At 35.5% G+C, this 23,981-nt stretch overlaps 1 protein-coding gene across 4 annotated transcripts in view; it reads left to right on the top strand.

Annotated features, from left to right (window-relative positions):
* The window catches only part of LOC115236908, a 227,792-nt gene that overhangs the window by 49,126 nt on the left and 154,685 nt on the right, over positions 1–23,981 (top strand). For all 4 annotated transcript variants that reach the window (XR_003884276.1, XR_003884277.1, XM_029809640.1 and 1 more), the window contains exon 3: positions 4,283–4,453. Coding sequence is in view for 2 of the 4 variants with exons in the window: in XM_029809640.1 (XP_029665500.1) it covers positions 4,290–4,453 (164 nt within the window). In the remaining 2 variants the exon portion in view is untranslated. The remainder of the gene's footprint in view (positions 1–4,282; positions 4,454–23,981) is intronic.

The raw sequence follows: 23,981 nt of genomic DNA, 5'->3' as shown, positions 1-23,981 counted from the left end.
GAAAAAGAACTTTTTTTTTTTAAACGTTTGCGACGATGTCATTCATGACAGCCACGATAGTTGATATCTTTATATAATTATATTAAATATATATATATATATATATATATATATTTCGATAATACATACACACACATTGTGTATATGTATATAAGATATAAAGTTAAAACTCCATAAAATCTATTTGGAATTAATATTTTTGATTTGTGAATTAAAAGCTGGAAAATTGACAATTTTTTTAAGTTTTATATCTCTGTGATCAGAGAGATATACTAACAAACAGGTCACACAGTTATACGTGTGTCGTGCACGTGATGCTTCGATATGCGATCGCCATGAGAATGTCGGACCGTGGTCACATGTGGCGATCGCGTCGCGGCATGAGAAACTCCCGACATGTATCTTCGGCCGCGTGTTGATACGGGTACACGCAGTTGTGCGCCGATGATTAATAGGAATCGACAGAAGCCGATGCTGCGCGACGTCGACATTGCCCGGTCGAGAAATATCGCCGATAAATTCTCCTTTGAATACGCGTCGTCTTTCTCCCCCTCGTGCGAAAAACGAAATATATCTTCTTCCCTTTCGTCCTTTTTTTTTCCTCACTCGTTAATAACATTTTTTTCATTCCGATCCCCGAAAACGCGCGCTTAATGAACGACTGTGTGGATATAAAGGAATTAGGAGACTGCGAAATGTGTTCTGGTTAGGAATATTACATATCAATTGAACATTATTAATTTGTCGTATTCGCTCGTAATGATCAGCGGATCAGCGTCGATGATAATGCATAAAATAATCAAACTAATATACAATTCTATATTAAATATTATTGGCAACAGTAGAGACGATTTCTCCTTTGAATATAGAGACAAATAATTTTCTCTCCTATTAATATTAATGTTTTCTTATTCTTTCAAGATACAAGTTTTTATATGCAAATAGATTTAAAAAAATTGGGAGTCTGTAAAATACATTATTGTTAAAAATATTACGAATTAATAGATTGTAATATTTACTACACAATGATAAACGATGACAAGCATCAACAGTAATGCATGAATTAATCATCTATTATGATAAATTAAACTTCGCATTTTCATTTTCATTAAACATGAGCAATTATTTGGATTTGATTCTGTCTGTCAAATTGGAAGTATCAAGTATCTTCTCTCGTTAATGACGTTTTTCGAGCCTCGTTGGAAGATGATGCACGCGTAACGAACGATCGACGTGCAACATGCGTGTGTACCAATGAAAGAGTTAGAGGGGTTGGGAAGCGAGCTCTTGTTAGGAACACAATGTGCACATCGTTCGACGGATGAAGCTCGGACGTTATGTGTCAATCGAACGTTATTAATTTGCGGTATTCATTATCCTCGCAGATAGATGGCGATTAGCGTCAACGATAATGGCATGAATTAGTCATGCCGTTATGTCGTATTATGTCGCATTAAACATTGGCCGTGCATTTCCATTGAATGCCAGCGATAGGAGAATCAATAATTTAGATAGGTATTTGCGTGCTTCTCTGGTTCATAATGACAACATAAATGATCTATTAAATTTTTATCGACGATATTAAAAACATTATCTTGATTTACTTTTATCTTTTTTTTTTATATAAAAGTATTTTCTTCATAACGTGTGTACGTAGAAGAGAGAGAAATATATTTATAATTTGATATATTTTAGAAAATATAATATTTAAATAATAATTGTTGAAAAATATTAAATTGTTTGTGATACACTTTATTTAAAATTCTCAACATAAAATATTGTATATATAATAAAATAATTAATTTCCTTTTTACAATTGTGAGAGAAAAAATGTTTATAAAAATGTATGTTAAGTCGTTAATATATAGCATATTTTTGCGAAGCAAAGAAGCTTGATAGAATATTCTTTAACGTCTGATGATTTAATACGGATCGATCGCGATGATTAATTTGGAACTTCGAAGTTCTCGACAGTATTCTCGGCAGGATATACACATGGTTGATGGCGATGCATTCGCCGTCAAAGGTGCGGAAGTGAGGGTCACAAAGAAGTCCCGGAAATCGCCTTCGGCTGAGTAACTCGCGTGTCACGTGTGACGAGCCGTGCGCGTGTATGTACGAGATCCTCCGTATATATGCGTGACATATTGTTTTCGCGGATGCACTGTCGCGAAGGGGAGCTTGTACGGCGCTCGTTTTGCACCTCTCACCCTTGTCTCGTCGTCCGTTTTCGCATTCACCCTCCTTGATCTGCGTGTTCGTAGTTTCACGAGTGGGCGTTATTGTGTTACGACGGGTATATATCGCGGCAGCTTCGCAGACTCCTATGGTGCTCCAGGCCACGGATTTGGGCGCAAACGTTATTATTTTTCGCAATTTGCTAAGCAGATGCTCCCCATTGTGAAGCTGCCGGCGTGGTACGATTGTGTTGCTCTCGCGGGGAGTTTATTTTCCCGGCTCGTCTCTGACAGACGCTCGGCATCGCGATATTTTGCCTTTGCTCGCGTGACGAAATAAATTTTTTTGCGCGCGAATTCGTGCAATCGTGAAATCTTTATTCCCGTGTACGAGGGTAAATATGCGAGATGCGCGAATTGTGCGAGAGAGAGAGAGAGAGAGAGAGAGAGAGAGAGAGAGAGAGAGAGAGAATATGCGTAGCAAAATAAAAAGTCAGTTTTAGCGCAAGACTAAAATTTTCCAAAATAATTTAGTGATTAAATATATATTTAGTTAAATTATATTTGATGGTACAAAAAAATTTGTTTTCTGTGAACAGAAATTGTTTGTTTTTTATTTCTAACTTAATTTATTTTCTGTGGAAACGAATTATATTGATTATTTATTATAATATTTACTTACTTAGATAGTAATTTTGAAATAGATGATTATAATTTTTTGGGATAAGTAGCAACAAATAAAAATAAAAAATAAAAAAGGGGATAAGAATACTAAAATATTTTGAGATTTTCACTTCCATTATCTCTTCCTTTTGATATATATAGTTTATTTTTTAATAATTTTTTTATTTTATTGTCTCGAGACTTTTGTAGCTTTTACATCCATTAAATTTGCTCAAGAAATATCCTTCTTGTATCTTTAGCTTCGTACACGGCTACATCTCAAGTTGCTGCATCCTTGCGCACGCGAGCGCGAACGGCGCGTATCCGTGCCGGAGGCTGAATATTTAAACCAACTTGCTAGCGCGCATTGTTTTGCCGGCATCCCCATCTCGGTGGACTACACACGTCGGGAAATAATGATCACACTGGCCGTCGTTTTCTACCCTTCCTCCTTTCTACTTGTCTCCTTTGCCGCCGTCGCGTCGTCCGCGTTCTCCGTGCCCGCGATGCTAAAACATCCGCGACAACAATATTGCACTACCGGCGAGATTGTAAACAGGCGCGCTTCTTTCTTCCGACGACTGTCAGACGAGAGGATGGTGTTTGGAAAGCATTATTCGTGAATTTTCTTCAATGCAATGCACGATTCTACCAGCATCATGGACCAAACGTTCCTTTTTTTAAAGATATTTTTTGTAGATAAATACGATCGTAGAGAGACACATGTAGATCAGAATAATCTTCCTTCTACATAGTTTATCGCTTATTTTTATATCTTTTTATTCATATCTATTTTTCATAAATTTGAGGATGAAGGAGAATGTGTCATATACGCATACGTATATTGATTTGACTTTTTTTCAAAAAAATATCTTTTGCCCCCTTCTATTTTATAATATTCTTAGAATTAATGGTAACGCTATTGAATCGTATCCAGACCTGTTTGGCGCGTTAAACTAGTTTGAATAAACGAAAAGAAACAGACGCACAAGAGAGATGCAAACTGTGAAGCCGACTACATACTACGAAGTAGAAGTTTTAACGTTGGTAGTCGTACCGGCTGGTAGTCGCTTTTTCGTTTTTCTTGTCAATTCTTTCCAAACATTCACTCTTTTCCAAGTTTATCATCATTTCTGTGATCTTTCGTACTGCTAAAGTTACGAAAAACGATTCTTTTGCGTCAAACTTTTGCTGACGGTTTTCTATTCGTTTTAATTTTTTGATTCTCAAATAATACACCTCACTTTTAATAACAAAGTATCTACATATAATTATTGATTTAAATAACAAGAATATAAATATATCAATTATGTACTATATAAACAAATTATTTTTAGATAAATTTAATCTCTATTTTTATGATTTTCGAAAATATCTTAATAACGATATTTAATAAAACATTTTTTTGAAAATAACCAAATATTTGATTTTATCTTTTATAGATATATTATGGAGATGCGGACAGAAAGACCACGAACTGCCGGTCGAATAGCACCAACCGGAAGAGTAACACCAACGGTGCATCAAACTAGTGGAGGTAGAAGAAAAGCTATACCGGTTCCACCTCCGAGAGTGCCGACTCCTATGCCCATCGCGAATAATAATCAACAAAGGTGAATACATTCTAAAATTTTAATTGAATTTATTGTTGCAAGAAGGAATTAATTTCAAAATTTTTTTTCTTTGCAATTTTATATATACGTACACGTATATATAGTTTGTCTCACAGAAATGTCTATGGCGATGATTCAATCTGATCCCCGTAAGTTCGTAAACTTTATGCAACGACGATATATCAGGGTCGTGCTTCTCTAAGTCTGATGCACTTACTAATGCGTGCCTATTCGCTCGACGACACGGCGCACAACTTTGTCGCGTGGTTTAGCGGCTGATTTTACAGCGAGTTTCCAATCGCATCAATTCCTCGCGAGGATAGATGCCATTAAGTGTGTTTCTCGTATCAAAGTACAGCCGTGGATAGTAAAACGGCTTGGGATAGCTACGGCTGATTAAACTTAACCAGGAAGCGCAGGGTCGTAGCTGCCCACTTCGCTGATCTCCTCCAACAATCTGCTTCAGCTAAGCGTTGCTTCGTGCAGAACCGGGGGATTTGCCCGCCACCACTCGCGGATAATACCACCCCCGAAATGTTAAGCCTTTATGGTCGGAGTATTTTTCGGGGCTGGTGTTCGCCAGGCTGGGGATTTTCGAGGGTGGTTTATCGGGGCGCCGCAAACTGCGCGCATAACAGTTGAGCTTGGTAATTGAAGAGCTAAGTAATGAAGATGGAATATACGATATTAAAAGATAATTACGCGCTATAAGAATTTTACATTTTTAAACCAAGAAATATTTAATTAAATTTGCGATAAAAAATTTGAAATTGACTTTCATTTAACGTATTTTTTGATTTGTTATTCTATCTTTATCTGTTTTAGCGTTTTATCTAAGTAAAGTTATTTTAGTCTAATTATAAGATGCTTTCCTTTTGCATTGAATAATGGAAACTAACATTTTAGATAAAAATCATGAGTAATAAACGCTGTCGGAAAAAGTTAGGAAAGAAATTACTGTTGACGTTTGATTATCGGTATCTTGCGAACTCTTTTAACGAGTTGCAGCGCGTAATCAATTACTACACTATCGTATTCTTTTTTCTTTGATTGGAATGGGAAACGTACAGAGACAACAGTTTAATTTGTCTCTAGTACAAATGCATTAATTAAAATATATATTATTGTCTCATTAAAGAATAAGAACAAATATGACATGGTTTTTTAGTGAAATCGATTTATAATCTTAACGCAAATGCACATCATACACACAATGTTTTAGTTTTTTTGGTGATAATTATATGATATCTACAAAATTTTTTCAAGCCATAATTCTGTCGAATGAAGCCTCCTGCTTCAAAGCTTGTCATAATTCATATTCGTAATTACTTGGATAGATATGAATACGACTTGTAGTTGTTAAAAGACCTTAATCTCAAACTTACTAGAAAGAGAAAAGAGAGAAAGAGAGAGAGAGAAAAAAGGGAGAGGAGAGGAGAAAGAGAAAAAATTAGAGAAAAAGAAAATAATGGACTGTCAAAAGGATGAAAACGAATTCAGAGATTAGGAAACTGAAGGTTATCTCGAAAAGTGGTTGTCGCCATTACCGGAGTATTCATAAGTCTTTCAAGGATATATTATAATATATAATTTTGTTGCTATCCTGTTGTTATGCGAAGAAATTTATATTTTATTAGACAGTCAGACTGCAAAATAAGATTTTGTTTTCAAAATTATCTAATACATCACATGTATTAATCACACAATGCAATATGAAAAATGAGTAATATTATTCTGATTCAATTATGATGATTTTAATAGAGGAATAAATTTCATATTGCGCAGTATATTTTTTCAACAATAAAATTAACAGTTCTATTTTTGAATAATTTTATAGTAACTATTATATAATATAATATAACTCTATAATTTTTAAATGATGTATAATAATGTTCTAATCTTTTCTACGATATATACTATAGCATTATTTTTATAATGTGAACCTATTAATTACAAGTGAGTGGCTTCAATCGCAAAAAAATATATGCGTCAGCGTAAGCATCGAGGAAAATTGAACGCGCAGTGGTTAAACGCTGATCATTGAGATTCTACGATTTTCTGGTTCGTGGTATTTTTATGATTTCCATGGCATCCGTTTTCTAATCTTCTCTCTCTTTCTTTCTTGGTACGTACATTTCATTAAATACTTCTTTTTTTTTTTACCGTATTCGTGATCACCCTTCGTAAATATTCGTGCGGCGAAGGTTCTACAGCTATTCGCAATGAATCCTCGTTCCCCGGGGGTGACCGTAGACGCGGACCGAATAAAGGATGGGATGGGGATGCGTCAGGAAGTTTGAAGTATTTTCCTCATAAAGCTTTTGAGGTATTTAAAATATTCGCGACGATGCGGATTTCGCTTCCGGATTTTAATTAATTAACGGCCGGATACATTGATGGACCCGAATGAACTCGTTCAGTCAGACGATGTATGTGGCAGTGGGAGATGATGATGGCGGCGAAAGATGGGTGGAGGAGGTAAAGGTTCATTAGAACCTCGCGCAGCTTGAAATTCTGTCGACCACAATGTAAATAACTCACTTGTGCTTTATATAAAGCGGAGAGAGGACCTTTGTACCAAAGAGAGCCACCCGTATGCGTTCATTAAGCGGTGTTTAGCGTAGTTACACCAGTACATTTCGAACCATACCACCGTGCGCGAAAATACAGATGTACAAGTCCATACTATGCATTACACACACACACACACATATATATATATATATATATATATATATATATGTAAAGAATTGTTGAAATGCATCGAGAGAACTATTTGGCATCGCCCGGAAATGTGAAACCTCGTCATATCCGTTCGTCATATCCGTCTGCGATAATTGCATGGGGGCTGCATGAAAGGAATATTTCACAGCATATTAAGAACTTGTCGAATCAAAAAAGGTATACGAGATTTTTACAAATAATTTGAGCTAAACTAGACTGAAATACGTGGTACTCGAACTTGCGTATTTATTTATTTTTTTCTTTAAAAATAAACATACGTAAAATAGGCGGACGTAAATGTGAGACGTGAACGATGAGTAACTTAATATTTCGCGCTGTAAACTGTAGATATATCTTATGGAAATCTTTTGTCGCTAATGCATAATTACACGAAACGAATAAAGCAAACACGAGACGATACAGATTGTAATTATCGTCGCGAATAGGCCGAATCGCATGGTCGCCTCTGTCGGGGTAGGAAATAATACGAAAGACAATAATTACGGTTTCAAAGAGGAACGATTCTCCAAGATTCGTCTCCTAGGAATATCGTGAGTAACGAACGCCCTGGTGCCACCGCGGCGGAATATACGCCAATTAGCTCGTATTTTTCGTCAAAGAGATCAAACCTCGATTCTGTATTAGTATAGAAGACCAGAGGTTACGGTCGTAAAGAGTCGTTGGTAGAGACAAAGTAGAGGTACCGTTGGAGATAATATCAAAGGATAGTTAAGCCGTAGTATAAAGTGCCGGTGTCAGAGAGCTTTTGCGATTTCTGTAGAAGAAAAACGCATCCTATGCTCCTTTTTGTAAATTTAATCTATCTCGTTGCGCTGTTAATTTATCCTTTTTGCACGTTGTTTTTATACGCTTTTGATTATCTAAAAGAGTTGGTTAAAGAAATTTAAATTCAATGTAAGAAGTGTTATGTATCAGAGAAAAACAAAACATAATTCTCAGTAAGATATTTGGACGGTCTGAATTATTTTAATGATAAATCTATAGTTGATTCTTGTAACAAAATCTTTAAAAAACTATTTGTTGCGATTCTTTTTATAATAAAGTTTCTTAACATTAAATATTTTTATAATTCGAAAAAAAATATATATATAAATTACAATTCCGAGAAAATATAACATTTATTTTAACATAATTAGAATAATAAAATTTTATTTGATTACATCTCATGAATTGATTTCATTTTCATCACATATTGTAAAGATTTAACTTTAATATATACAAATAAAATCACACGCGGTTTACACACACAATAAATATTCATTCTTCATATTTTAACGCTGTGGCAATCAAATCATTGTATAATACACAAAGATTTTTTTAAGGAATTGACACACATTACCTATATTCATGTGAGCTTTGTCATCTCACCCTCGGTTCAATATCCTCTCGCGCGTGATGCTTCCGTATGGATCCAATTTAAGACCGGTTGAAAGATTCGATTGATTTGTCGTGCATGTCGAGAGTTAATTAGCTTGGAGCACAGGCGATGGTAATCTAAAGGTTCTCGGGCTGGCGACCTTTAATCAAGCGATTAATCAAGCGATAGCTTGACACATTATCGACCTCCGTGTGATGACCAAAACCATCTAAAACCTTGCGTTGATCGAGTTTCTTATGATTTAGCTAATTATCTGTTTAACCATCGCCTTTCATAATTACGTGGATGTCACAAACAGCATCTCACTTGTAATGAACTTACGATGAATTATCTTTCTCTTTCTCTGTTCCATATCGTGTGTGCGATCTATACAATTAAATTCACCTACATATTTTTTTATATAAATTGTCTCCCGCTTGCTGTGTATTTTTATCCCATATTGATTTATATGAATGTATCTTCCGAGATATATACAAATCAAACGAGTTACGATAGTAATTTATTATTTACGGTTTTTGATAACGATTTATTTCTTTATGGTCTTTTGATTTGCCTCTTTACGACTGCTGATAGTAACTCGCGGGCTTTGTAGCACTTGATAGCGATTTATATTTCGTCACACACAGACCGTTCCGTTCGCCGCCTTTTTTCATCCCGCATTGATCTGCACCGATGAATTCGTCGGCTGCCGCGTTGGCTTTTGATGGATTGTGCGAGCACGCGCGGATACGCCGCCTCAAATACGTCGAGGTGCTTAACGAGGCAGATTTTCACGGGATCGGTCGACGAATGGGAATATGGATATTTTGCTATGAGAGAAACTCGATGCCGTGCACGTTTCGACCGCGGCGAAATACGCGTACGAAAATGATACAATCGCACAACGTAGGTCAGAAGCCCGCAGAAATTTTTAACAAAGTTGCGAAACATTTTTATTAGCAGGTGTGGCAAATTGCATGTTCAAAAAATTGCGTGTCGCAAAAATATCTTCATTCCTAACAGTTTAATTCTTAGAACAATCTTTTCTTTTTTATCTCCTTTCTTTTCTCTTTTATCATTTTTGATATATAAATATATATTAAGAACAATCAAAATTGATATTTCGCCAAAATAAAAAAACTATTTTTTGTCCAAATATTATATTGTTTTCTTATCTATGGAATAAATCATCTTAGCATATCGTTGAGTATTAATGAATTAAGCGAACATAATTCTTTTTGTTTGTTCTGTTTCGTTTTTATTTCGTCTAAAGATAAATATCAATGTTATTAGATTCGGAGCAGTCAACTGATATTTATTGGATTAAAAAAGCACTTTATACAGTAGAACATTTTTTAAAAAGTACGAAATTGATTAATAAACTATCATTTTATTAGTAATTTTTGGTATTTGGAGTTTAAGCTTGATACACAGCAGTGCAAGATCTGCTTTATCAGCTCGTGATATACCCGGTGTCACGATAGAAAGCGGTTGGTATCTCAATCTAGCGGCAAGCCACAGAAACATGGTTACGAGGATGCTGCGACGTCGGGACGCCGATAGTGCTCGGCGTCTCCGTTGGCAGGCGCCACTTTCCGAGGAGTCGTCACCTCGGGGGTGTTTTTCACCCCTAACAGCGCGGTCGAAACTTTCCTCTCTACCGAGATTCACAGTTAATTCAAACTTGTAAACTTGGAAACGTCCGCGGGATTACCCTGTAATTAATTAGATCGTGAAAATAACGTGTTTCTGATATCTATTGCGGAATCATATCAAACTCTATAACTTGAGCATAAACTTGATTAGACGCGTTCAACTTTTCACGTTTTCAAAGTTTATTGTCAAGCAGTTAAAATTAATTCTCATTTTCAGTTATTTGTTTCTCGATTTTTTTATAACTGCGTTTAAAGAAAAAGAACTATCTAATTCGTTATTATTGAAATATGCGTGCTGTTTAATTTAATGAGAAAATAATAGCAGTGGAATAATATGCAGATTAGAGAGCGATATCTAACGTTCGCCGACTCGTTTTTCGCGAAGGTGTTTATCCGACACTCATTAGCTCGAGAATCACATTGTATTTATCCGCATCGTGAATACTTTATCAAGCACAGGTCGTTAACCTAATGGAAACGGCGTTAAGACCGAAGGGATCGATATGGTGCACTTTCGCCGTCGTCATCCACGAAGTCCAATCGTGAGAAAAGGCATCGTGAGGAAAGGCGAGAGAATCCGCGCAGCTCTAATAGCGCGTGAACGCACTTAATGGAACCATTTGAATTATAATGCGGCCGATCGGGGCCGCGATTGGCAGCCTCCGCCCGGGGATCTCAGACCGCGGCGTCTTGCCCTAATCTTCTTTCCCGATTAGAAAACCGGTCCATCCCACACCGTTACGAGGCAATAGCCGTAATGATAAAAGATCGATAATTATGAAATTAATATGCGCGTTGCATTTTCGCTCTTATGTCGTTATATATTTTTTTTATAAAATACTTTGATGATTATTTGATTATTTGTTGAAGATCATTTCCGGTATAGTTTTATGAATATATATTTTATATTAAAAATAAAAAAATAAAAATAATGAAAAGAGTGGTTAAAAAAATGTAAAATTAAAATAGAAATAGATTTTTTGTTTGAAAGTAACTAGAGAAGTTGGAGTCGCAGACTTGTAATCAATATTTTAACAGCGTACATCGCAATTTACAACGATCATTAGTGCCATAAGTTGAACATAATTATTTGTAATTTATTTAATATCCGGTGCTTTAATGATGTTAATTACGCGAGATGAGATCGCCTTCGCGTAATCATCTTTTAAGTATTAACTCTTGAGCCTCCCGACCTTCCACGCCTGTTTTTTCTACCGTGTGATAACGATTCCAACAAAGCTACAATTACCGTCTCCCTTTTTTCTTATTTAGCTCGCTTGATAATTTTTCTTCTGCATCAATGGAATTGAGAAAACGTCATCACACTGTTAAATTTTATACACAGCAAGAGAAAATAATACGTCTTGAAAACTATTACGAAAAAATTTATATATTTCTAAATTTTTATTACATCGAGTACACTTTAATTGCGTACAGAATTGCAAATACCTAATTAACGTTAGCAAGAGATAGGCGGGACGTATATACGTACATATGTGGCGAAAGTCGTCACGGACAAATGATAATGTCGCTATTGTAAGAGTTAAATGCTAAATATGCCTGATGAATGAGATATCGCTTGATTAGAAACTGCGTCTCACAAGTTGCCTTTCATTAATTAGCATGATGACCTAAAGGAAAGAGAATATTAAAATTCTAGCTATAAAGTCTAAGTGAAACACACACGTATATGAGAAACTTTTTAATATATGATTTTCTTTAAATTTCCATTTTTATGAAAATATATTCTTGTAAAGGAAGAAAATTTAATTTTCTTAATTTAATATTCTAAACAACTGTCTTAATGTACTCATTGACATTTATAATTTAAATTTCAAATTTTTTGTAAAAAATTACTGTATTAAAATTTCTCTTAAGTTGCACTATATATGTACATTTCTCAATCTAACAATAACACTACGAAAATTAATATCGGTGTTAAAAATTATGAGATATTTTGTACAAATTGAGATATAGACGATCGAAAAGAAATGTTTATTAATTTAGGTTTAGATATATCGATTATCAAAGATCACTTATTTATTAACAGAATACAGAGTTAAAATAAACGGATAAAGCTACAAGTGCATGCTATTCGCAACCGTCAAAATAGCGATTGATATTTCGACCTGAAACTCCGTTAATGAGATCGTTTAATTCTATGTTTGCGCCACTCCACGTACGAGCTTACAGGTCATTACAGCACCCGCTCCGTCGTCGTCTATCAGACGTTTATAATAATGATGCTAAATTATCATTTCTGTCCGTCATATCTCCGGTAACTCTCTTGGAAAACGACGAGCGTGGGTGGTTCGTGTAGCTGATTTTGTGCCGAGTTTCTAGAACTATATTGATATGGACACAGTAGTGGTCAACCATCGTCTAATATATCTTTATCGTCATTAAAAATATTACTTTTTTTATTACTTTATTATTAAATTATTAATATTGTACTATTTATCACATTTTTAATACTTATAGCGAGATTTTCTCTTTTAATTTTTTATTATAATTATATATAAATCTTTTAATTTTTATGTACATATAATTATGTGTAAAATTAATTTCTTTAATTGTGAGAAACAGATGATAAATTTTTGATAAATGTGGAACCTTATTACTAGTGAAACAAATAAAATAAAAATAAGAGATGATTAATATTTCATTATATATGCAAAATAATAGTTCTACATCATATTTTATTGAATGATTTATTTCACTCGCATTGCTTGTGGGCTGGTTATACATCGTCAGTTGACCACCTGTGGGTCCAAGATTCATACATAGGATACAGGATATGCACGTGCGTGCATAAGTGCGCAGGTTGGGTGCGTCTAGTGCCAATGATCCACTATGAATAATCGATACCGCGTTTACCCGTGTTTACCTGCGGCGTTGGGTGGACGCAAGTGGGCGTAGGACATGGATCACAAGATTATCTTGTTTAAGGGATACTCTATCTAAGGGATATCCTGTTTAAATGGACACCGCATCTGAAGATCATCGAGTATTGTCTCACCAATAAAATATGAAAATGCTAACCGGGTTTTGACAGATTTTACTCGTACTTTTACTTAATTAATAGTTTTTTTTAAATTGAGTTTAAGATTTTTCAACCAATATAGAAACCGATTTTTCTTTAAGATCTTTGAGATTGAGAAACCGATTAAATACTATTTCTTTATAATTTGTCATTATTTTATATACGAATATTTTTAAAATTAATCTTTCAAATTTTGTTATAAAAAATTTATTCGAACTAAAATAAAAAAGATAAATTTTCTTTAATATACTACTATAGAACTGTTAAATATCGCGTGTAAATATCTAATTGTACGGTTAACAATATTGCTTTTTATTTTATCGTTTGTGGGATAACGACCATTGAAACGCGCGAGACTCTAACACTCGGTGACAGGGATTGTTATAGGAAAAATCTGTAACGGACAGTGTTTAGTGTTTTAATTTTATTTTTTGGTCATATTCGCGATATTTACGATCAATATATCGCGCTTCTAGCATGAGCCCGAACATTTTATCATTCGTCGCGCACATAAATATAAACTAGCTACTATTATAAACACGCACGAGATTTAATACAGCATGTCGTCCATAAAATTTGCATTTGTGTAAATTATGACATGTAATAACGGAGCAAATCTCGATTGAATCTATTGTAACATTTTCCTCAAACTTGGAACGTTACCTTTATCTGGCTTATTACATAATTACGAGCGGTACGACGCATTCATATATGTCTGAATATATTAATAATTAAGATATTAAACGATATCCCGTTGCGCATTGAAATTAGGCCGGCAAGATTTACGTCAACGTTAAAAGTCATTATACTTTTATATAGCCTGATTAAGATAACACAAGATTATATAATTTAATAGAACATATTTAATTTTATTAAAGAAGCACAAAAAAATTTCCATACACACATATAGCATGCTACTATATATATGTGACTCTTTTGAATTTATTCATTTTTATATTATTTTTTTAGTTATTATCTAAAATACTTAAAATATTATTGAATATTCTTGTAATCTCTTTAGCAGCTTTTGCAGCACTGCAATTCCAATTGTGTCGTCTTGAGAAGAAGCTTGTCGAACTACACCGCGCGTTTAGTTATCAATTCCGATATGCACTTCGAATTAGCCGAATTTGTTACCGGCGGTGCTATCTCAGGCGTTAACACACGCGTTTTAACGACGGTGCAATTAATTAATCCCCTAACGGCACGGAACATTGCGGCGCAAATAGCGGAGCTATGTAAATTACGCGTCGGTGCGCGTCAATATCGGCTCACGGAGTGCGCTTCCATATATACTTAACGAGACAACGCGTGCGTGAGTCGGATAAATTCAGAATGCGACGATATAATAATGTATCGACCTGCCAAGTTTACACTCATGCCGAGTCATTGCAAGAGAGATACCCACGCGTGATACGCACAATAGTGATGCTTCTCTGATAGCTTCCTTACCATTTTCGCGTACAGCACGATACTGTGCATTAAACACTCTTATCTCGCATAATCTGTATATTATTATTACGAGTTGTGTTTCTTTTGTTCTTTTACGAAATCCTTGATCATCTGATTTTTGTTAAATCGTTAATATTTTTTTAATAAAAAGACAAGGTATCTTATTGTCATGTCCTAATAATTAAAAATTTTAAGGTTTTTATATAAAAGTATATTTAATAATAGAAATATATCTTATCGCGTTTCGAGCTTCGCGTTCTCTCCTACTTCGATACAACAATTTTATTCAATTCAGGCTATAAATACGCGTTTTGCGCGTGACAAGCGCACGTTTATTCGTTATTTTATCGTCATCGACAACTACGGCAGACAATGTGTCATTTCGAAACGACATCGACGTGATAGCATATTGTTTCATACATTTTTATCTATGAAAATCTCCGAGGGAAGCAATTGGCCTTCTTCTCGACACGCACGTTTAAATTTATAGTGAATCGAGAGAATTTCTGTAAATTTTATCATTAGATTCATGTTGCAGCGTTTATGATTAACCGCTTTCCTCGTTCGCCAAATACATTGCAAGAAAGGATCGGCCAATTCATTATTGAAACTGTATCCCGAGGATTATTAATTACGAAAGACATAGTTATAACTCTCATATATAACGCGTGTTACTGGCAAGATATGTAATTACTTTCCAACATATGTTCTTCATTAATCATTATTGACTTAATTTATAAGTAATCACTGCTACTATATTTTTCAAAGTAGATATGCATAAAGATTTAATATATCTCCGTCAGCTTTCGATATTACCGATATACCCGAGTCCACCTTTAGAAGTATCGTAAAATTGATTCAGGACCCAGCTGGGAGATACACGCGCGATAAGACGTATCAATGAGTGGGCGAAAAAAAGCGATGAATAAAGTAGCTCCATTCTGTCGCGGAGGAGCAGAATCGCGGCGCGTTCATAGATCGCCGATAAATCTCTTTCGACGCTCACAATCGCCACTTATGACGACGATTTGGTCGGTGTCGCGGGATCACGGCCCCCGGGGTCCTCGGGGATGCCCGTACTACATCGACGGCGGGAATGTAATGCGGTCCACCGTGTGGAATGCCCACGGGCCGCAGGACGCGCGTATCCCCGCCTGATGTTGATGGATAAGCGGCTCGCGCTTTGTTGATGCGCGATTTGTCATCATACAGCTGATGCGCGTGCACGCTGTTGTTCTGTGTATGTTCGTACTCGTGTATCTTACTATTTGAGATAGGACGCTGCCACACTCTAACTCTGTGTTCGTAGTGAAACACACGTTCTGTCGTGTTCGTCCCGCCATCAGGGATAAGAACGATACGTGGGCGATAACAATTTTTTTTCAGAAAGCGATATGTGAGTATCGATAATATATTTATCAGAATTTGAAAATAATTTATATAGTATATTGTATGTGTAATACTGCATTCACAGTTAAATATATATAAAAAGTTTAGTTAAACAAAGGTAGAACTGTAAAATTTAGGCAAGTCAGTATTGAAGCAATATTGAAAAGCTAGTTTGTTTAATGAAAGTGATGTATTATCATTGAAAAGCAGTGAATAGTTACTGATAGTCTCAGAATCAATTATAAGTATAGCACTGCGAATCAATGAAATTTCATTATATTTTACAAATATATACGGTTATTACTGATTTTTCAGTGAAATCTTCCTCTTATAATCAGCAGGATATAAGACGAAGGAGCAAAGTGTGAATGTTTTCACCAAAGATCAGTGAATATTTCATGAATATTAAATATTTCGTAAATATTTCATGAATATTTCATGATCTTTGATGAAATCTTGTACCTCTGATTACGCGAAAAATAGATACGATATCAATCTAAAAGAACGCAGTTGTAGCTTATTGTTAGTATCGTTTTCACACACCACACACACGGCTGTACACGATGATATTGATAAAACTTTCGCAACCGATCAAAAAATCGATATGATGAGGAGATAGATTTCATTAAGGAGCGAATCTGAAGCTTGACACGAAACGACGCCCTGTACAAGAATCTCAATTATTCATGACGATCCGCGCGCTCTCAGCTCTCGGGTGTACCCTTCACACGCGTTATATCGTCGTACCATGCAAAGTAGAAACCCTCCGAGGATTCTGCTTCCCGTTCGCTTCCTTTTGTTCTCTCTCGCGAGCGAATAACGATCGTCTGTGAAGCTATTCGCGCACGTCCGAGGCTTGCTTTGCGTGTGCCAGTGAAATATCCGAAAATTATGCGGTAATATCTGGTGGCGACGTAAACACACACACACTCTATACAAGCACACATATGCACGCACGCTCCCGAGGGAGCGTCACCTGTGCAACGGGGGTAGGATACGAAGACATGAGAGCACCCCTCGGGATCTTCGCTTCTTCCTTTTCTCTCTCCTCCTATGCCGAACATTTTCATAAACTCCCTCATAAAGCATACTCGCACATCCCGTCGTGCATCTTGCCGTCAGGCGCAAAATGGATACATTGGCATTAATTACGTCTGAATGGATTTGCGAGAGCGGATGGATTCCATAACTTTCCGCCAACAATACTGAAATTCCAACAAGTGGAAGGATCAGAGTTGGAGAAAAGCGAAGGATGATGGTGAAATGCAAAGGTGGTGTCAGACAGAAATTATATTGGAGTGAACTGTAATATGAGATTTGCTCATTTCAAGTGCATTTTCCAGACTTTCCTTCGCTTTTTTTTATTTTCATTTTCAACCATAAAAAATGAACTCTTTATTTTAAACTCAGAAAGAGTGAAACAGTGCAATTATAGTATTTGGAGGATTATTTAACATTTTATTTTTTATGATGATTTGATAAATAATGACAATTCCTTAAATAATTTTTGTTCTTTAGAAGGATTATATAAACAATTAATTTTTTTAATTTATACAGGAGAGAAAAATACTTTTATCAAGGCACACGGGCTAATAGGCAGAAAATATATATAACTTTCTTAGAAAGGTAATTGAATAAATTTAATAATATCAATAAATTGAATAAATCTATAAATCTTGTTTTTAAACGCGGTGAAAGAGAAAAAGAGACAAAGAGCGAAACTATCGACTGTCAAAAATGTCACGCTTAAATAAGTATTGAATGTTAATCGATGGAACCGTGCCACTGAATTAATTCGCTTGCGACAGAAGGGAAAAACGAACGGCTCTCCTTTTGTAGATGATTCCATCCTGTAAGCAGTCAATGAATATGGATGACTATGTTCTTTGTATGTTCCGTCTCGATTCGCAAGATCGGAATTGTATATATCAATTATAATTTTTACGCTCTCTGCTTCTTTTTTTCTATTAAACATATTAAGATTTTTCTGGAAAGATATTGGCTTGCGAGATGTTATTCAAGTGTTTTAATTTTTAGAGATTAATTTTATAACGTAAATGTTTTAAACTATTTTTTCACATGACTCTCTTTTGAAATAATATTTTAATGACTATTTGGATACTTTGCGAAGGCGTATTATATATATTTCTGTATACATAATTAAGACATCACTGATTCACGATATGCAAAAGTATTCATTGTAAGAAGTTCGCGAACTATCTTGGCCTATCTTATATTTTATGACATGACTGCTTATATGGCTGCTCACCGTTTTATGGCGAAACAACAACGAAAGAGGGTAAATTCGTTCGAAATGCGGTAATGAAATGTCGTGCCTAAGATGCCATTGGGCGACAAGACAACGCACTTATGGGATCCGCGGAGTATTGGGAAATTATATACGGATACGCATTACGCGACGGGGTGGCAACTAAATACTCACATAACCGCCTATGCATGTTGTAAATTTTATACATATAGATATTTATACTTTCGTTCGGGAATTCAAGCCATATTAAATGCGCGCGTAATAACCGCCGCAAAAATGTTTTCCAACATTACGGATTTTGTATATTATGCAATCTGCTGAGGCTGTTTAACATTGGCATCATGAAAAGTCGTGAACATTGTAATATATTGTTACTACTAATTTTATAAATTGATTTTTAGATTTGTCATTTTACTTACTTTAGGATTTTATTTATCCAAAAAAAATATGTGAAATAACAAGCTATTTAAAGTTTTTTCATGATACATCATTTTTTAGGTAAAATGATATGTTTTATAAACGTTACTTTTATATATATATACTCGTATATAGATGCATTATATGATGAAATTATAGAATTATATAGAGATGTCTACAACTGTGAGATATGCCCATATGAATAGTTCTGTAACAAAAAGTACAAATTCCAGCGCTGCATTGCGCGCCTGTACCATGCTGTAATATCGAATTTTCGTATTGAAATTTAATACACGGTAATATCCTGAAATTCTCGGCGTAGAGGTGCAGAATTAAGCTGGAAGGCAGCCCATGCACACCAAGAATTCCATATCATTATGAACGATCGTGGACTAAAATTCGGAGCAATGTGTTAGGATTTGTCTATTATCTGATATACTCATAATGTGACAAATTAGTAGAACTAAATTTCTTCGAAAATTATATATCTAATATATATAGGTAACCATGATAAAAAAGTTCAATTTTATTATAATTTATCTCTTTAAATAATATTTCTTAATCACAAAACTATTTGATATACAATCCATTTGAACATATAATAGAGAAAAAATATAGTATAATACTTATTTAACTTAATTTAAATTTCTCGAAATATATCGATGTAAAAACTTTCGGAATAAAGATGCATTTCCTCGCTTTCGCAACGATAAGTACATATGTCATAAACGCGGGTAAATGTCAATAATCAATTGTAAGATTTTCGTTGAAATTTTATTTGTATTTCTCTCAAGGCTCTTCTCCACAATCCGCGAATGTGAATCCCAGATAAAAGATGAGAAAATGATGAAAAAAATAGTTGCACGATTAATCCGGTTAATATTTTTAGCGGTCTAACCGTCCTCAAAGAAAAACTATTTCGTTTAAAGGATTCTAAGGTCTTGTCATCAGAACCGTACAAACTTTTCGCATCGAGTAATCGCATCATAATAATTAGATATACTGATTGCTCAGTTATTCTCCATTAGCTTGCCGAACAAGTCACGCTAATAACCGGTAACAACCATTTGAAATTAACTTTTCATCCACGCGTTGTCAAAAAATATTTTTAGTCTTATCTTTATTATTTTATATCAACTATGAACCGTGCAAAGAGTACGTTTTCAAATATTTTTTATAACTATATGTGATCGAGCGCATTATTAATCATTATTTTTTCTTAAAGAATTTTCGATAGGATATTATGTAAAATGTAATAAAGATAATCACTATCGCAATTCTTATGACGCGCTGCAATTGATAGCGGTCCGTTCGTAATTGCTTTTTCCTACGGGAGGTCTTCATTAAAAAAGCGGCGTTTCCTAATTCCTGCTCATCCCTAGGGCCGCCCTTCATTAACGTGGCGAGATCCATCGTCGGAACAAGCCGATACTTGTCGTGCCTCCACAATTAACCAAATTAACGGGCAATTAGCCGGGGAACCTCAGCACTCGAATAGTACGGGAGCCGAGGCTTACCTGCCATCCTGGGTACTATAACGTCTTCCCTTCTTTAGCCACGTCATCCCACCGCTCGTCAATTTCTATCCGACGTTCCATCATCTCGGGGCTAAAGTGTCGATCGAATTACATTACGGCTTGTAGACCCCGAGGAGGAGGACGCCTTCGTGTTGCCCTCCGTGCCTTCCTAAGTCGAGGACCCTATTGCATATGAATATAAGTGTATTATCATAATATCATGCCGAGGGGTGGCTCCTCTTCTGGTTGGCTGCTAGGGGGATAAAATCTCCGGAATCGCGTCGGCGAGGGATGGAAGCCCACTTTTACAGGATGTATACGGATGAAAATCCCGATACCTATCTGCTGGAATGCAGAATCGCGTCGCAGGAATGCAGCACTGGATAAGCGAGCTGCTTGCTTGCATATACACGGCAGAATGTGATATATTGCGATGCACATTCTCACTATGTGGAATCTGACCCCGAATAGAATGTTAGAATGATATACAAAATATTATCTAACTTGCAAAAAATGTCCCGAGTTTTATATACATTCTGTTTTCCGGGAAATAATTTTTATTAAAATTTTTTTCACTTTTATCTTAGTATATTTGCAGTTAAACTTTAAATTATCTAAAAGCAAAATTGATTTAAAATTATCTAAAAATAAATTTTAACATCCATATTTACACTTATGAAAATTTTTAGATGTTCAGTAACACATATAGATAAAGAATCTTTTCTCAACTATATTTTAATTAATAAATAATACCTTGTGTTATTTAATCCGTGCTTAAAAATCGAAACCTATGAAGAGCTCCATTAATGTCATTATCATAATATGACGTGATCAAGCCAATTAATGTCAACGAAACGAGTATTGTATCTCTGACGTTCTCGCTTAATTATCCTTTCTACATCGATCTTATAGTATAGCTAGCGCCGGCGGTGCAGCCAAGGGAATTGATTATCTCTCCCCGGGAAGCAGTTCTTCGAGCCGCTGACAATGCCATTCACGTCTCGATCGAGGTGTCTGTATTTATCCGTGGCCCGCTCGGATTTGTCCGTCAATTAACGAGCGCGCTTTAATTAATGCCAGCTTCATCGCGGCGTTGTGAGCTCGTTGGGATATAATGTCAAAGATTGACAAGCTATCTAGAAAGCCGAGGAAAAGCCGATCGACCGTCTACAATGATGAGCGTATCGGAAACTAAGGACAGAAAATAATCAGAAACCATATCCTGAGACATACACACATAAAATAATTCTTTTAGATTTTAAAACTAATTAAATTTAAAAATTCATTATCTAATTAAAGAAGATTCTTTGCTCTCAAACAGATATTTTCTGATTGAAAAAACAAGATAATCTATATATCAATTTAATTAATGAACAAAGTGCCAAATGAAATTTTATTTTTTTTTACAAATTATTTCTTACATTTTCTGGAACTACTTATTAATAATTTTAAACTCTTAAGATATAAATAGTTATAAATTCATAAAATCATTTGAAAACATTTTACGATTTATTAAGAAAGCGCGACTTTTTTTTCATTGTTTTGATATCTTTCGACTATGTCAACATTGATTGCAAAGTGCGTCGATGTACGCTGACGAGAAGCGTGCTGCCAGACAGCGGGAGATTGTTACCTGTCCTCGGGATAATGGAATAAATAAAGCAGGTCTTGGGGGGACGAGCCTGTTCGTTCCACGACCGTCTTTCTATTGTGTCGTTCTGACTTCGCAGGAATCGACTTCACCGGTCTATTACGTCTGTTCCGTTTCTCAGATCGTTCGACGAGAACGCGAGGCTCTTCGATTTCCCATTCAAAATCTGTCGAACGGATGGGTAGATTAAACGAGCATTCAGTATCGAAGACGCGGCATCCCGTTTTTATGAATGCACAATGAAAGTTGTAACGCGCGTTCGGTTAAATTGCCAGATCGCGAAATGCATGGAACAATAAATTATTGTAAGCTTTGCAAGGATCACACTTCGCCATCATTTTAATTCTAAACAACAATTTATTACAATGTTATAAAAGTTTCAGGGGAATCTATATATATATAGAAGACGGCTTGTGCTTGCTCACATTTTTTTTTTAGTTAAAGAAAAGGTGTCCCTTCCAATTGATAAAATATATAATTATGTAACAGTATTTTTTATAATTGTATATATATTTAAATAGAACAAAGATTCTCGAAAATTACATATTGTTATTTTCACGAGTTTTATATTTTAAAGTTATTTTTTTATAATACAACGTAATCAAAGAAAATCAAAGAATCCATTTATAGTTCTTTCAAGACTTAACGAGAGTTTCCTTCGCTCGATCCAAGTTTATGCGGTGTCGAAGGTATAATATATAGGTATATAGGAAACTTTTTGTTCGGTATTAAATTATCTTTCAAATGAGATCAAAATGATTGTAGTTTGCTCCATAGGTTTTGAAATAAACCAGTTAATAACCAATTTCAAATGTACCGAAAAGTGTTTTTTCGGCTATTAACGATTATTCCAAAACCTATGGAACAAACTACAATCATTTTGATCTCATTTGAAAGATAATTTAATTCTCTACAACTTTTGTTTCGGTACTTTTTGTTAAAAGACGCATACTTTCCCTGATATTTGTAAAAATGTAAAAAATAACCGTGATTTCAGAGGTTCTTGGGCGCTAACTTTTTAAGGAAGCATTTTTCGATCCATGTGTAAAATCCATGTATCTATATATAGAATAGGATACAGAAGCAAAAACGCGCGATAGCGATTCGCAGTTACCAGTCGCGTTCCGTAGTTTCGGTGGCAGCAAATCGATTACTTTGATAGTCCAGTTTTTAGTTGGACTTCCTCCCCCTATCCAGAACCCTGTTCCGCCGGTTACCAGAGAACAATGGGTCACAAATCAACGACGATGGCTGCTAAATCTCGCGAGGTCCCGCGGCCACGGCTACGTAAGTCCTAACGATGCGTGGAATAGAAGAAGGCGAACGTTTCGGGGCACCTCGTCTTTCTTTTCTCCCTGTGTTCGTGTTCCGTCTCGTTCGTGAAAAAGGTTTCGGAATTAACGCGCCACAGCAGTTACACCGTATCCATTATTTTCTTTGTAACCGCAAGAACGAAAACCGCGATCATCGTCAGCTTTTCTTCTCGCACAGAATCTAATCACTGCACATTAGTTACATTACGAAATTAATCATACTTTTGTAACGAAGCATTCGTCGGATCGTATGATGCGTTCTGGATTTTTATAGAACATTATTTACTCTCGTCATAAAAGTCATTTTACTTGTTTCTCCTATCTTTACATAAAATTTTGTACTTTTCGTGCAAAGTAAAGTCGCAGATAAAAAAAACGGTCCATTAGGAATTTTTGCTGGCGTTATAGCTCTTCACGACTCACCTCATGGATATCTTACTACCTCTAACCGTTTATCATCCTCCGATAAGCCGCTACGCCAGAACGCATCGGAGGCATCAAACGCATGAGGTGGAAAAACAGAAGAGACTTCTCGCATTAGACTTCTCTCTCAACGTACCTCTTTCGAGGACTTGCCCATGATATCGCATGAAGAGGAGGCCGGTGTGCCCCAGGGATGCAAGTGGTTGCGAAGCTATATACACGACGAAGCAAGCGCGAAAGGTGGCTACCAACAAGGATAAAAGAGGAATGACGCGGGTAAAGAGCACGGTGCATTCC

Source organism: Formica exsecta, unplaced genomic scaffold (assembly GCF_003651465.1).
Source record: "Formica exsecta isolate Colony F162 unplaced genomic scaffold, ASM365146v1 scaffold262, whole genome shotgun sequence".
NCBI lineage: Eukaryota > Metazoa > Arthropoda > Insecta > Hymenoptera > Formicidae > Formica > Formica exsecta.
Note: the sequence above shows the minus strand (reverse complement) of the source record. Positions and strands in the feature narration are given on the sequence as shown.